This window comes from Prionailurus bengalensis, unplaced genomic scaffold (genome assembly GCF_016509475.1).
Source record: "Prionailurus bengalensis isolate Pbe53 unplaced genomic scaffold, Fcat_Pben_1.1_paternal_pri Un_scaffold_55, whole genome shotgun sequence".
Taxonomy (NCBI): Eukaryota; Metazoa; Chordata; class Mammalia; order Carnivora; family Felidae; genus Prionailurus; species Prionailurus bengalensis.
In genome coordinates, this window is record NW_025091157.1 from 280788 (window position 1) to 294187 (window position 13400).

The following is a 13400-nucleotide window of genomic DNA, read 5'->3' on the forward strand; positions in this document are numbered from 1 at the left end:
ATGAAATGAAATGAAATGGAAAATGAAAGGAAAGGAAGTGAAATGAATGAACTGAAAATTATGTGTTTCCTAAGGGAACACAGAGAACAAAAGCAGTTGTTGTGTGTTCTACCCTGGACAAGACACTATATCCTATGCATAACATCTGTTAAGTTATATAGGCATTGCATAGCTTTGCAAAATAGCTGTGTTGTTGTAGCCTAATTTTTATTAGTTTGGCAACTGTGGTTCGGGGAGGTTGATGACTCGACCCTGATTCCATAGTTAATGGGTAGCTGAGGGGCTTGCCCGTCAGCCTGTGTAGCTTCCACATCCATTCTCTGGTTCCTCAGCAGCACTGAGATGAAGATACAGGTCCTAGGGCAGATCAACTCAGAATGTCAAAGGTAATCATGTCAGAACTCTAATTTAGGGTTTTCTTAAGAAACCAGGTTAATGCAAGCATTTGCCCTTATATATTTGAGCACTAGTGCTAACAAAATAATTAGGAAGTGGTAACTAGTCCCTTGTTTTTACCATCCGAGATTAGGGTGGATGTCAGCTATAGCCATGGTGTCACAGCTTTTCCATAATAAGCAAGATGTCGTCAGGCAGCTCCTTAGATGTGGTGATATCTCCTCTTCTTGAGACAAATGAGTTTTCTGTAAGGGAAGGATATCTGGGTGTAGACCATGTTATGTTAATTAAATTCAGTCTCTATCTCAAGGATATTGCTAGGATATTTCGAGGATTCTCTGTTGCCTAAGTTCCCAGTCTGGTTTCTCTTTGGACTAGTACCCTTGACTAGTTGTAGGAAGCTTTTTCTTTTTTTGGAGATTTTTTCCCCATGACATTTATGTACTGTGTTTTTGCCTTTTTACTTTCTTCTCTGGGTTTCTTGGTATTTCTTTTTTTCTCCATTAATATTTCCCCTTCTGCCAGCTAAGGACTCTCCATTTTTTCAGAGGCCAAATCAAAAGTACTTAGAGTCTCAAGGTTTAGGGAACCTCAGAAATTACTTCATCAAAATACCCTCTGGTAATTCAACCTCTGTTTAACCTCCTTGCCGAATGGTTACTTACATGGACAGTTTGAAACTCAAAAGAGATTGAAGTGACCTAGTGGGATATGATAAGTGACAGAAATGAGATTTAAATTCGGGTTCTTTCTTTCTTTCTTTCTTTCTTTCTTTCTTTCTTTCTTTCTTTCTTTCTTTCTTTCTTTCTTTCATTTCTTTCTTTGTTTTTTGTCTTCATCTTGCAGACAAATATTTTAATAATAGGAATCTGGGGAGTGGGTCTAATGAATACAATGAAGGAGGGTAAGACTCGAATTAGCAGAGGAGACCAGGTTACAAGAAGAACAACACTGAGTTGGATAGGAACAAGAGTTATAGGAAAGATGTCAGAATATGGGGGGTTATGCCAAGTGAGATAAAGGTGAATGACAGGAATGAAGGACCCAGGATTCGGGGAGTTGTTTAGAAAGGCTTATTCAAATAGAGAGGTCAAGAGGGTCGTGACCAGGTTTCTGCTTTTGTGTGTTTTGGTTTCATCGAAGGTGCGAGCATACCTCAGATTTTCTGATGAGAGAGATTAAAAATCATTTGAGCTTCTAGGAAAAGTCTGTTTACAGCAAATAGAAATATGATATCATCGACGTCCACCCCAACTTATGGAGGATGGCTTAGATCCTCTCAAAGAATTGGGGGTGGGGGGTGAAGATTCTGGACTACAGAGATGTATGGCCCAAGGCAAGCTGTCTCCTCACTCCACCTCTTTTCCTAAATCTGTGATGCCCTTCCCATGTACTTGTAGGGCTGGGCAGGGGTAGGACTGACTTACCAAATCAGTAAGGGAGCTTCATCTGGATCCGTGATAACATGCCTAGGTTGAGGTGACAGTGTGGATGACTGAGACTCCCAATTCGCTTGTTCTCCAGGAGCAGGACATGGCTCCTACCCTCGGTCATTTGAGCCCATCCTTGTTGTAGGACTGTATGGCTTCATAGGCTAAAGATCGAAAGTTTGGGGAATGCCACAGAACCGTGCCGAAGAGTGATGTAGGAGTGGGAGCTCATAGGGAAGAAAATATTCAGGCAGCCTATAGAGAAATAGAGGCACAACTACCAGGACCGTTTTGATCACAGTCTCTCTCCTTGGGTAGATAAATGCCCCTGAAGGCTTGGAATGTCTTTCTAGTTATTATGGACCTAAATAAGGCAAGACCAGTGTGGGAACAAAGTTGGCCTTGGGAACTTTTAATCTTTTAATCTCTAGTTAGTATGACCACGCATAACATAGAAACCTAAACTTTGATACATTTACTTAAACAGAGGTCTACCTCACACACAATGTAATATGTGATGCGACAACTCTGGTGGTCCACCATGCTCACCATAAGTGTAGCACCCATCTGGTAGAGTGTGATGCTATTACGATACCACTGACTAGATTCCCAATGCTGTACCTTTGAGCCTTGTGATTTATTTATTCTATAACTGGAACCCTGAACTTCCCTCTCCCCTTCACCCATTTTGTCCATCCCCCCACCTCCCCTCCCTTCTGGCAAGAGTCAATTCTCTGCTTTTATGGGGCTGTTTCTGCTTTTTATCTGTTCATATATTCCCCAATTTACATTCTACACAGAAGTGAAATCATATAGGATTTGTCTTTATCTGTCTGACTTATTTCACTTAGCCTCAAACCATCTAGGTATATCCATCATGTTGCAGATCTCATTCTCTTCTATAGCTGCGTAATATTTCAGTGTGTGTGTGTGTGTGTGTGTGTGTGTGTGTGTATGTGTGTGTGGTCTCTTCATGTATTGGTGGACACTTGGGTTGCTTCCATATTTGTCTCTTGTAAATAATGCTATAATAAAGATAGGGGTGCATATATCTTTTCAAATTAGCATTTCCATTTCCCTTGGGTAAATAAATACCCAGTAGTGGAATCACTGGATCCTATGGTATCTGTGTTTTTAATTTGTTGAGGCCCCTCCATACTGGCTTTCACTGTGGCGATACCAATTTACATCCCATGACCGGTGCACAAGGGTTGTTTTTTCTCCACACCCCGAGCAACCCTTGTTGTTTCCTGTGTGTTGAAACTGAGCCATTCTGACAGATGTGAGGTGAGAAGTCATTGTGGTAACGTTTATCCATTTAATATTCAACTATTTCAGAGCATTCCCTGCTTGTCATACTTGGTTATGGAAACTCAGACCGGGTCTTTCCTGGAGATTCCACAGGTTAGCAGAGGTGGAGTCAAAATAGAGAACTGAAAATTTTTTTAAAACAGGGTCCAAATTGTGAAAGACCTGTACTCTGGAAACCGTAAAACACTGATGAAAGAAATTGAAGGTGACAGAAAGAAAGAGAAAGACATCTGATGCTCACAGATGGGAAGAATACATATTTTTAAAGTGTCTACACTACCCAAAGCCATCTACACATGTCATGCAATCCCTGTCACCATACCAACAGCATTTGTCACAGAGCTAGACAAACAAGCCTACACGTTGTATAGAACCACAAAAGACCTTGAACGGCCAAAGCAATATTGAAAACGAGGAACCCTGTAGGTATCGCAATCTCAGCTTTCAAGTTCTATTCCAAACCTGTAGTAATCCAAACAGTATGGTGGGTACTGGCATACAAAATAGCCTCATAGATCAGTGGACTAGAACCGCAAACCCAGACATCAATCCACCACTGTATGGTCAGTTCATCTTCCACAAAGAGGAAAGACTATCCAGTGGGAAAAAGGCAGTCTCTTCACCAAATGGTGTTGGGTAAACCGGACAAGCCACATTCAAAAGAATGAATCTGGGCCAATTTCTGTACCATACACACAAATAACCTCAAAATGAATTACAGACCCAAGTGTGAGACTTGAAACCATAAAAAAAAAAATCGTTGAAGGGAGCACAGGCCGTCATTTCTCTGACTTTGGCTGTAGCAACATTTTACTAGATATGTATCCTGAGCCAAGGGAAATAAAGCAAGAATAAACTATGGGGACTACATTAACCTACAAAGCTTTTGCACAGTGAAGGAAACCATCAAAACTAAAAGGCATCCTCTGGGATGGGAGAACATATTTGCAAATGTTTTGCAAATCCAGTAAAGGGTTAGTATCCACAAAGGATAAAAAATTGATACGAGTAAGTATCCACCCCTCCAAAAAAGCCCAGTTTAAAAATGAGCAGAAGACATAACCAGACATTTTTCCAAAGACAATATACAGATGGTCAACAGACACATGAAAAAATGCTCCCCAAAAGAACAATGAGATATCACGTCACACCTGTCAGAATGGCTACACTCCAAGACACAAGAAGCATGTGCTTGCGAGGATGTGGAGACAAAGGAAACCTCTTGCACTGTTGGTGAAAATGCAAATGCAGCCCCTGTGGAAAACAGTATGGAGGTTTCTCAAAAAATTAATAACAGAACTCTCCTATGAACCAGTAACTACTGGATACTACCCAAGATAATACAAAAACACAAATTCCATGGGACACATGCACCTCTGTGTTTATTTCAGCATTATTTCCTATAGCCAGCGCAAGCGTCCATGGACAAATTAATGAACGAAGAAGTCCTATATGTATGTATGTGTGTGGATATGTAACACACACACACACACACACACACACACTCGAATATTAGTCAACCATGAAACAATGAAATCTTGCCATTTCAATGCCCTGGATGGAGACTGAGAGTAGTATGTTAAGGAAAATCAGGGAAAGCCAAATACCATGTGATGCTAATCATGAGCACTTAAGAAACAAGAAATGAGCAAAGGGATAAAAAAAAGGGAGAGACAAACCAAGAAATAGGCTCTTAACTGCTGAGAACAAACAGATGGTTCCCAGAGAGGAGGTTAGTGGTGTGAGGGCTGAAAGAGGTGATGGGGATGAAGGAGTGCCCTTGTCATGATGAGCACGGGGTGAGTATGGAGTTGGTGAATCAATATATTAATAAACTAATATAACACAGGATGCTATTATTACTGGAATTAAAATAAAACTTAATGAAAAAACCAGAGGACAACTTTTAATGATACCAAGAATCGTGGTTTAATAAACAGATAGCTGATCTTTCACTTAACTTTTTAAATTTTCTTTTCAAATAAATTAACATGTTTTTGTTGTATATTTTTGCTCTAAAGGCTATCTAACAAACCTGGTCCTGATGATTCATGGCCTACATCATCTAGCCAAGTCTTACATTTTGGTACCAAGGTAAAGTACCCTCCTGTGAAACTCACTTTCCTGCTCTGAATTGAGTTTTCTCCCTTATTTACTCTGAACATTTAAGAGGAGCCTGTGTATCATCATTTTATGTGTGTCATGGAAAGTGAGCAAGAAAAACACCACTATACAGATACATGACGTGTTGAATGATTTGTTTTCTTTTCTTTTCTTTTCTTTTGTTGTACTTTGGTAAATCCTACAGGTGGAGGCTGATAAAAGAATGGGCTGGAAAATATATAATGACCGTCAAATTATATCGGGAAAAGCTTTCCCATCAGGGAGGCAATATGACATTGCTTAAGGATAAGGATTCTTACTGTGATAGTAACATGACTGATAATACTCATGCCTAAATAAACCTGATTGGGTCCAAGTATCTATTGTAGGTTGCCCCCCGCCCCGGGCAAGTTAAATTTTGGTGAGATACAGGATTTTCCTTTGGCTCTATCCTTTGTTCTACATTTAGACTAAAATCATGTTAGAAAATGTAGAAATTTAGGTGTTTATAGTATTTCTCAACATTTACGTTACAAAGGTGTTCCCCTGTAGTTTTTGAAATAACTCCATGAAGAGTAAGTTAAAATGGTGCATCTCCCCGAAGAATACGTATTTTGCTGAAAAGAGTAGCTCTATGTGCAGAGGCTCTTCATAGCCAAGTTGTCAAATTTCTAATTTCAGAAATCTTTCCTATTCTAGCTTTGAAAACGATCTCCTCCTTGTCCTTGTGTCAGATTCTAAAATTTAAAGTTTCAGACATGTGATATTTATTTCAGTATTCATTTCAAAGCCCCTAAATCTTGATAAGCTCCTGGAGGTTAGGAAAGACACTTGTTTGACTCCTGGAGCTGCTAGAATAAAGGCTTGCTTGGAAGAAGCAATGTCATGGTTTTTGAATGTGAATAAATGAGTAGGGAAATGGAATTCCGTAGAATGGAGTTTGAAAGGTAACAAAATACGCATGGTACATCACAATTAAATATGTGAATTTAAAAAGTCAGGCTTCAGTTTATATTCCGTTTTAGTGTTTAACATGTATACACGCAAATGAATTCTATTGAGGAAATCAGGAGTTACATAAGAAAGAAGGTTAGAGTATATTTTTAGTATCCTCCCATTGTGAGCTTAGAATTGCAGAGAAAAAGTCCTCAGCCTTTGTTTGTGTAACTCCAACTGTGTCCCATTACATACATCCTTCGAAGGTTCCCATTTCTTCCTAGAATTCTCATTCCCAATTCTTTCTCCATAGTGAATGTTGATGTGTTAGGAACCTCTCTGTTTCCGTTCTTTTCTTAGTCTAGTAATAATTTATAGCTTTTCGGAAGCGATAGATGCCAGGATTTGAACAATTTATTTATACTGAAAAAAATTAAATTCTTCATTGCAGTATTTATAACCAGATAACTGTAGAGTGATAAGAGTCAGTATTATTAGGGATATACTGTGAATTGAAGCCTCTCTTTTACGTACATATTAGATAGATAGATAGATAGATAGATAGATATAGATAGATATAGATATAGATAGATATAGATAGATATAGATACAGATATATATATAATATACACATATATACGCATATACATTTACACTTATATATGCACACACTCACACACACATATATATATATACATATATATACACATACACACACATATATATATATATATATATATATATAAATATATATATATACACATATTTAGAGACATATATCTTTACAAGGTTTAAAAGAGACTATTGTTCATAGTATATTCCCAATCCTACTTATGTACCTGGTGAAAAATGTATGTTGTTTCTACTTACCTTCCTTGGCTCACATTTTTCCTTTTCTTTTTTGTCTTAAGCTCATGCTTGAGTGATTGGTCACGTGTTATTTTTTTTTTTCCTTTTTCCCTCTTCACCCCCCCATGCTTTTTACGGTATTTTTAAAAATTTTTTAGTTTGTTTATTTTTGAGACAGAGAGAGACACAGAGTGCAAGCGGGGTGGGGGCAGAGACAGAGGGAGACACAGAATCCAAAGCAGGCTGCAGGCTCCGAGCTGTCAACACAGAGCTCAACGTGGGGCTGAAACCCACAAGCCTTGAGATCATGACTCATGAGCTGAAGGTGGATGCTGAACTGACTGTGCCACATACGTGTTCCCCGCACCAGGCTCTTTTTCAATCGTTTACGCCTACCCTAATCTGTCCTTGCAGAAACTATTTCTTTAGTGTCTGTTCTTTTAGTACATCACTTTCTGTCAACTCCATTGTCAGCATGTTGGTTATGGAATTCTACTGTCTGTGTGTGGTTTCCATCCAGGACTCATTGCCCCACAAGGTTTATTATTCTTGTTTTTCTCTTTCGTGGAAGGAGCTGAGCTAAATGTTTTTGTAATGTTTGTATTTATCTTGGAAACGGAGGGAGAGAAAGAAAGAATGAGCAAGTGCTCGTTGTTGTGATCTGAAAATAGGCAAGGTATGATCTCATACCTGTGGAGGGCTGTTTTGTGACCCAGGATGCCACTTGGAGACATTGGAGAATGTTCTATGTGCACTTAAGAAGAATGTGCATTCTACTGGTGTTGGATGAAAAGATCTTAATATATCGGTGTTGATATCCATGCATATAAATGTATATATTGGGCCAATATATATCTATGTATATCTGAATACATCTGGTCCAATGACACATTGGATCTGTGTTTCCTTACTGATTTTCTGCCTTGACGACTCACCTATTGCCATGAGTGGAGTCTTAAAGTCGTCTACAATCATGGTATTTGTACGTATACATTTAATCATGTTTGTGATTAATCGAGTCATATGTGTGGGCGTTTCACTTTGGGGCCATAAACATTTGCAACTGTTAGCTCCTCTTGATGGATAGACTCCTTAGTTATGATCCAATGCCCTTCTGAATCTGTTACTACCGTCTCTGGTTTAAAACCTAGTCTTTCTGGTGGAAGTGTGGCGACTCCAGCTTTCTTTTGACTTCTGGTAGCATGATAGGTGGGTCCCCATAGCTTCACTTTGAATCTGGAGGTGTCCTGGGGTCTAACATCAGTGTCTTGCTGACAACATATAGATAGATCTTGTTCTTTGGTTTTGTTTTGTGTTTTATCCATTCTGATTCCCTGTGTCTTTTGATGGGGCATTGAGTCCATTCACATTCAGAGGGATGAGTTAAACATATGGATTTAGTGTCATTGTGTTATCTGAAGGTTTCATGTTTTTGGTGAGGCCTCTGGTCCTTTGTAGTCTCTGCTGCTTTCCACTCACAGACTCGCCCCCTAGGATCTCCTGCAGGGCTGGTTTAGTGGTCATGAACTCCATTAGGGTTTGTGTGTCTGGGAAAGCCTTTCTCCCTCTTTCTATTCTAAATGACAGCCTTGCTGGGGAAGGGATTCTTCGCCGCAGATGTTCCCATTCAGCGCACTGACCGTTTGCTACCCCTCCCTTCTGCCCTGCCAAGGTTCTTTGGACAGGTCTGCTGCTACCCTTATGTGTCTTTCCTTGTCGAATAAGACCCATTTGTCCCTAGCTGCTTTCAGAATCCTCTCCTTATCTTTGTAGTTTTCCAGTTTCGCTATGGCATGTCGTGGTGTTGACCTGGGTTTGTTGATTTGGAAAGGAATTCTTCTGTGCCGCCAGGACTTGCATGCCCGTTTGCTTCCCCAGATGAGGGAATCTCTCAGCTATACGTTGTTCAAAAAAACCTTCTCCCCCTTTCTCTCACTCTTCTTCTTCTGGGACTCCTAGGTTATGGCTAATATTTCATCTCACCGAATCACGTAGGTCTCTAGTACCTGCCTCATGATCTAGTCATTTCCTTCCTTTCCTTTCTCTGCTCCATCTTTGTCCACAATTGTATCTTCTGTTTCACCGATTCTGTCTGCTGCTTCTCCCATCCTTGCTGTCACTGCATCCAGTTTACTTTGTATCTCCTTTACACCATTTCATTTTCAGCGTTCATCGTGACGATTCCTTAGGTCCTTGATCTCTGAAGCAGTAGATTGTCTGCTGTCTTCTATGCATGGTTTCAAGCGCAACTATGCGTCTCATGAGTGTCATTCCAAAAATGTGCTCACATATATTGTTTCTGTCTCTTTTGAGCACTTCACTGGCTGTCCTTTCTTCCCGGAATTTTTTTTTTTGGGGGGGGGGGCAGAATTCTTCGATTTCGTCGTTTTGGCTAGATTCCTGCCCTTTATGTGTTCTAATAGCTTGTTCTCTGTCCCACACCTGCGAGTACTACTATATTAAAAAGAGCTCCTACTCTTTCCAGGGCCTGGCAGTTGAACAAATGTTTTTGGAGTGTGTTGTGTGCACTCTTTCGGTGCGTCTTTGGCTGCTGTTCTCGCTACTTGGAGTGGCGGTTTGGGCCTTCCACCAGATGGGCTTTGATTTGTTTGTTGAAGTAATCCTGGAAACGAGGAGAAGAAGGTGGTGAAGAATCCTTAGCCCAAACAAAACGAGAAATGACTGGAGTGGAAAAAAAGACCAAACAGTGACTCAAAGGAGTTATAGGGCTTAATCCAGAAAGAGAGGGAGGGAAATGAAGAAGGTGATCTAGAAAACTATAGCGAAAATGCGCAATGAAATAAACAAAGAACCAGAACAGAGGAACAATGTAAAAAAAAATATCTATATCTATATCTATATATAGATATAGATATCTATATATATCTAAATGTAGATATATAGGTATATATTAAGATATATAGATATATGTAGATATATAATTAGCTTTGACCCACGTCAACTCGAGACTACAAGGCTGTTTCCAAAGGGAGAAGAGGAAAGAGGAGAGCTGAAAGAGAAAAAAGGGAAAAGGGAAGAAAAGGAAAGCAAAGGAAAGAAAAGATGTGGGCCTGGGTGGCTCAGTAGGTGAAGCGTCCGACTCTTGAATTTGGCTCAGGTCATGTCTCGCTGTACGTGGGTTCTTAACCCCCATCAGGCTCTGCAGTGAGATCATGGATCTTGTTCGGAATCTTTCTCTCTCCCTCTCTCTACACCTCTCCTGCTTGATCACTAACTTTCTCTCTCAAAATAAAGAAATAAACATTAAGACAGAGAGGAAAAAGATAAAAAGAATAATAATTCAAATGAGAAGGAAGAAACAAAGATAGAAAACCAGAGGAGAGTTGTCTACTGGTGCCTGTGACAGGTGGTTGTGCTGGTCTACGGGAGGGGCTGTCTGGTCCCATCAGTGTCTGTCTCACTCCCATAGAGAGCAGTTATGAGGCACAACGAGACAGGGTTTTGTGTAATTGGCCTGCCTCCACTGAGGCTCACTGTCTGTTCCCTGAAGCCCCACGATGTTGGTCATGGGGAGAGAAATGGCGACACCCCAATCTCTCCTGCCCACACGAGGTGTCTCAACGCTCACTGTTTAGGCCGTCCTCACCGAATATCCTGGGGGCCCGGCTTGCCTTGCTGCAAATTCTCCTGTGCTCCCTGAGCACTGAGCTGGGATTCAAAACCCTGTAGGATCCCGCTTTACTCAGACCTCGTTTTGGAGTAGGACCACTCTGCCCCGTTGACAACGGTCCTCTGGCTCGTGCCTGCAGAGTCTTTTTCCGTGGGCAGGGCAATACCTCCCCTTTCCACCATACTCAAGGTGTTCTCTCCCAGTGTTTCACTGAGAGCCTAGGGACGGCTCCCTCCCCACCAGGCATGGGAGGTGGCAGCTCTTTTCTAGAGAAAGTCTGGCAACCTTGAAAATTCTGTTTTTTAGCTTCTAAGGCTGTTTTGCCAAGTAGAATTGGCTCTCTGGACCTCTCCTTGGTCTCTGGTCCGGACAGGTTTTCTCATACCCAAATACACTTCCCACAGCCTCTATCTCTACCTTCCTTTCGTTTCTCCACCAAAGGGCTGCCCCCACTCCATGCCTGTGCAGACCATTTTATTTCTCCCAATCCGCATACACGCCCTTATGTCCCGCCAAGTTGTGTCTTTGCACCTGTGGAGATTTTTCTGTCCCTCTGCAGCCTTTATTCCTGGTATTCCGAGGGTTGTGACCTCAATACTGCTGTGTTTGAGGGTCAAGGGAAATTCTGGTCACTCTCCTCTGCCATCTTTCCTCCACCGCCTCCTTTTATTTTCCTTTTCACAATTTCATACTTCTGTGTAGGTTTGCATTATTATATCAGTTTAATATGTTTTATAGATATTTACAATGGGCTTTTCTTACAGGAAGTGTTTTGATCTGAATTTTCTGTCCTTTTCTTTTTTTAAAGTTTATTCATTTATTAATTGCAGACAAAGACAGAGAGAGCATAAGTGGGGAGGTGAAAAGAGACAGAGGGAGAGAGAGAAAATCCCAAGCAGACCCTGCACTGTCAGCGCAAAACCAGATGGGGGGCTTGAACTCATGAACTGCGAGACCATGACCTGGGCCAAAATCAAGAGTCAGGTGCTAACTGAATGAGGCATTCAGGCGGCCCTAACATTTTCTTTGGTAGTCCCCTGGGTACTTTTAATTTAATATGCTTAAAGACAGTGTTTCTGACCCATTCCCTTTCCTCTTCCCTGACTCTTTGTAATCTGCTCTGTCATTTGTGATCCCTAGCCTAATAAATACAGCCTTTGAACAGGAAACGTCCTGGACTCTGAACTTCCCTGAAATCACCGCATCCAGTCACACACCACATTCGATGTTTTGTACCTGCTTACCATTTTTCATATGTTATTCCTGTAATTCACCTGCTCACCTATAATTTTGAAGTACTCTTCTGGTTTTGCTTCCTTTACATTCATCCTACATTGCTGCCAGAGTGACCTTTCTAAAATATACTTGTGACGATGTCACTCCTCTGCTTATTCATTGGATCCCCATTACCTGAAGGTGAAAATTCATGTTCTAGCATAACACTGTTCTTTTATTTTTTTTGTGGTTTCGTCCTGATGTTCTAGTAATATCTCTCTATCTATCCCATTCCCAAGAACTCTGTTCCAGTTTTGCCATATTGTATAGGTGTTGTCACTTACTATATTATTTCATACTTGATTCTTTTGCCATTATAGAATTCCCTTCACACCCTTCCTGTGCACTTTGTCTGTCTTTTAAGATACAGCCCTATATTCCCAGCATTTGCTGAGCTTCCCAAATGTAAGTGTTTTCTCCTTTGTGTGTTCACTGTACGTTATTCATTTCCCTTGCAGAACTAGAGGATGGTATTTTTCTGTCCTTACCTGTTTTCATGCATCTCTACCGCTACTAGCATATAGAACAGACTCTGTCTTTTATTTTTATTACCAGCTCTTCCCCAGATCGTGGCTGTGACTTGACAGATACAGTCTGTGCTTGTCTTTTTGAGTGGGTTAGTGCGTGACCAAATGAATCAATGTGATATTTTTGAAGTTGGGTTTTTGTTTTGTGCTGTTTTTCTAGGAAGGAACAGCAAAGTCAGCAATGGAAGCAAAGGAAGATGGTATTGGTATTATTGAAAATGTGACACCAGAGCAAACAGTTAATGACAGTTTGACTTCTTCTGGTGGAGTGCATAAAAATTACAGAAGTGGTAAGCTAGTGAATCTCTGTGAGTTGTTTTCCTATGATTAAATTCTAGTATGAAAAAAATCTGAAAGTATGTAGATCCAAATATATTATCCTTTTTTCGTGAAGGTATTTTTCTGTTGCTATCTTTCTTTAGAAGTATCCCAAGTACTACCCCCTTTTACTTCCGGAAAATCTTGAACCCCCTGAACATCTTTTCTGCTATTGCTTTTATTTTATTGAAATATTCATGAATGGAGATAGACTTGTGTATGTGTTTATAATTCATAGTAACACATGTTTTCATTAATTTATCTGTGACCCTATTCTGTAGATATCATGTCAGCATTAGAATTAGGAGAAGAGGAAGATGTAGAATCACCTTCTCTTCCTGAGGTACTTTCTTCTTCTTATTTTTAAGTATAGGCATGGAGTGATGTTAAAACATCCAAGAGATGCTTTGACTTTGACTTTTGAATGATTAAAATAACATCACAGTCATACTTGTAGTGATATAAGTAAAGTAATGATGACCTATTCTAAGGTGACAACTAGGTAAGGAGGTAAAAAATTCCTGATCTCTTAGGCCCAGGCAGCTGCTGCATAATGCTACAAGCACTGTATTTGAAATCAAAGATATGCTAGCATCTTGGTTCCATCACTTCCTAGCTGTGGGA

At 40.4% G+C, this 13400-nt stretch overlaps 1 protein-coding gene across 1 annotated transcript in view; it reads left to right on the forward strand.

The window, feature by feature from the left end:
* LOC122478362 (ankyrin repeat domain-containing protein 26-like) overlaps positions 1 to 13400 on the forward strand; it is a 112489-nt gene that overhangs the window by 22920 nt on the left and 76169 nt on the right. Inside the window, exons 7-9 of the mRNA XM_043572004.1 lie at positions 5159 to 5231; positions 12619 to 12748; positions 13058 to 13119. Coding sequence (XP_043427939.1) covers positions 5159 to 5231; positions 12619 to 12748; positions 13058 to 13119 — 265 coding nt within the window. The remainder of the gene's footprint in view (positions 1 to 5158; positions 5232 to 12618; positions 12749 to 13057; positions 13120 to 13400) is intronic.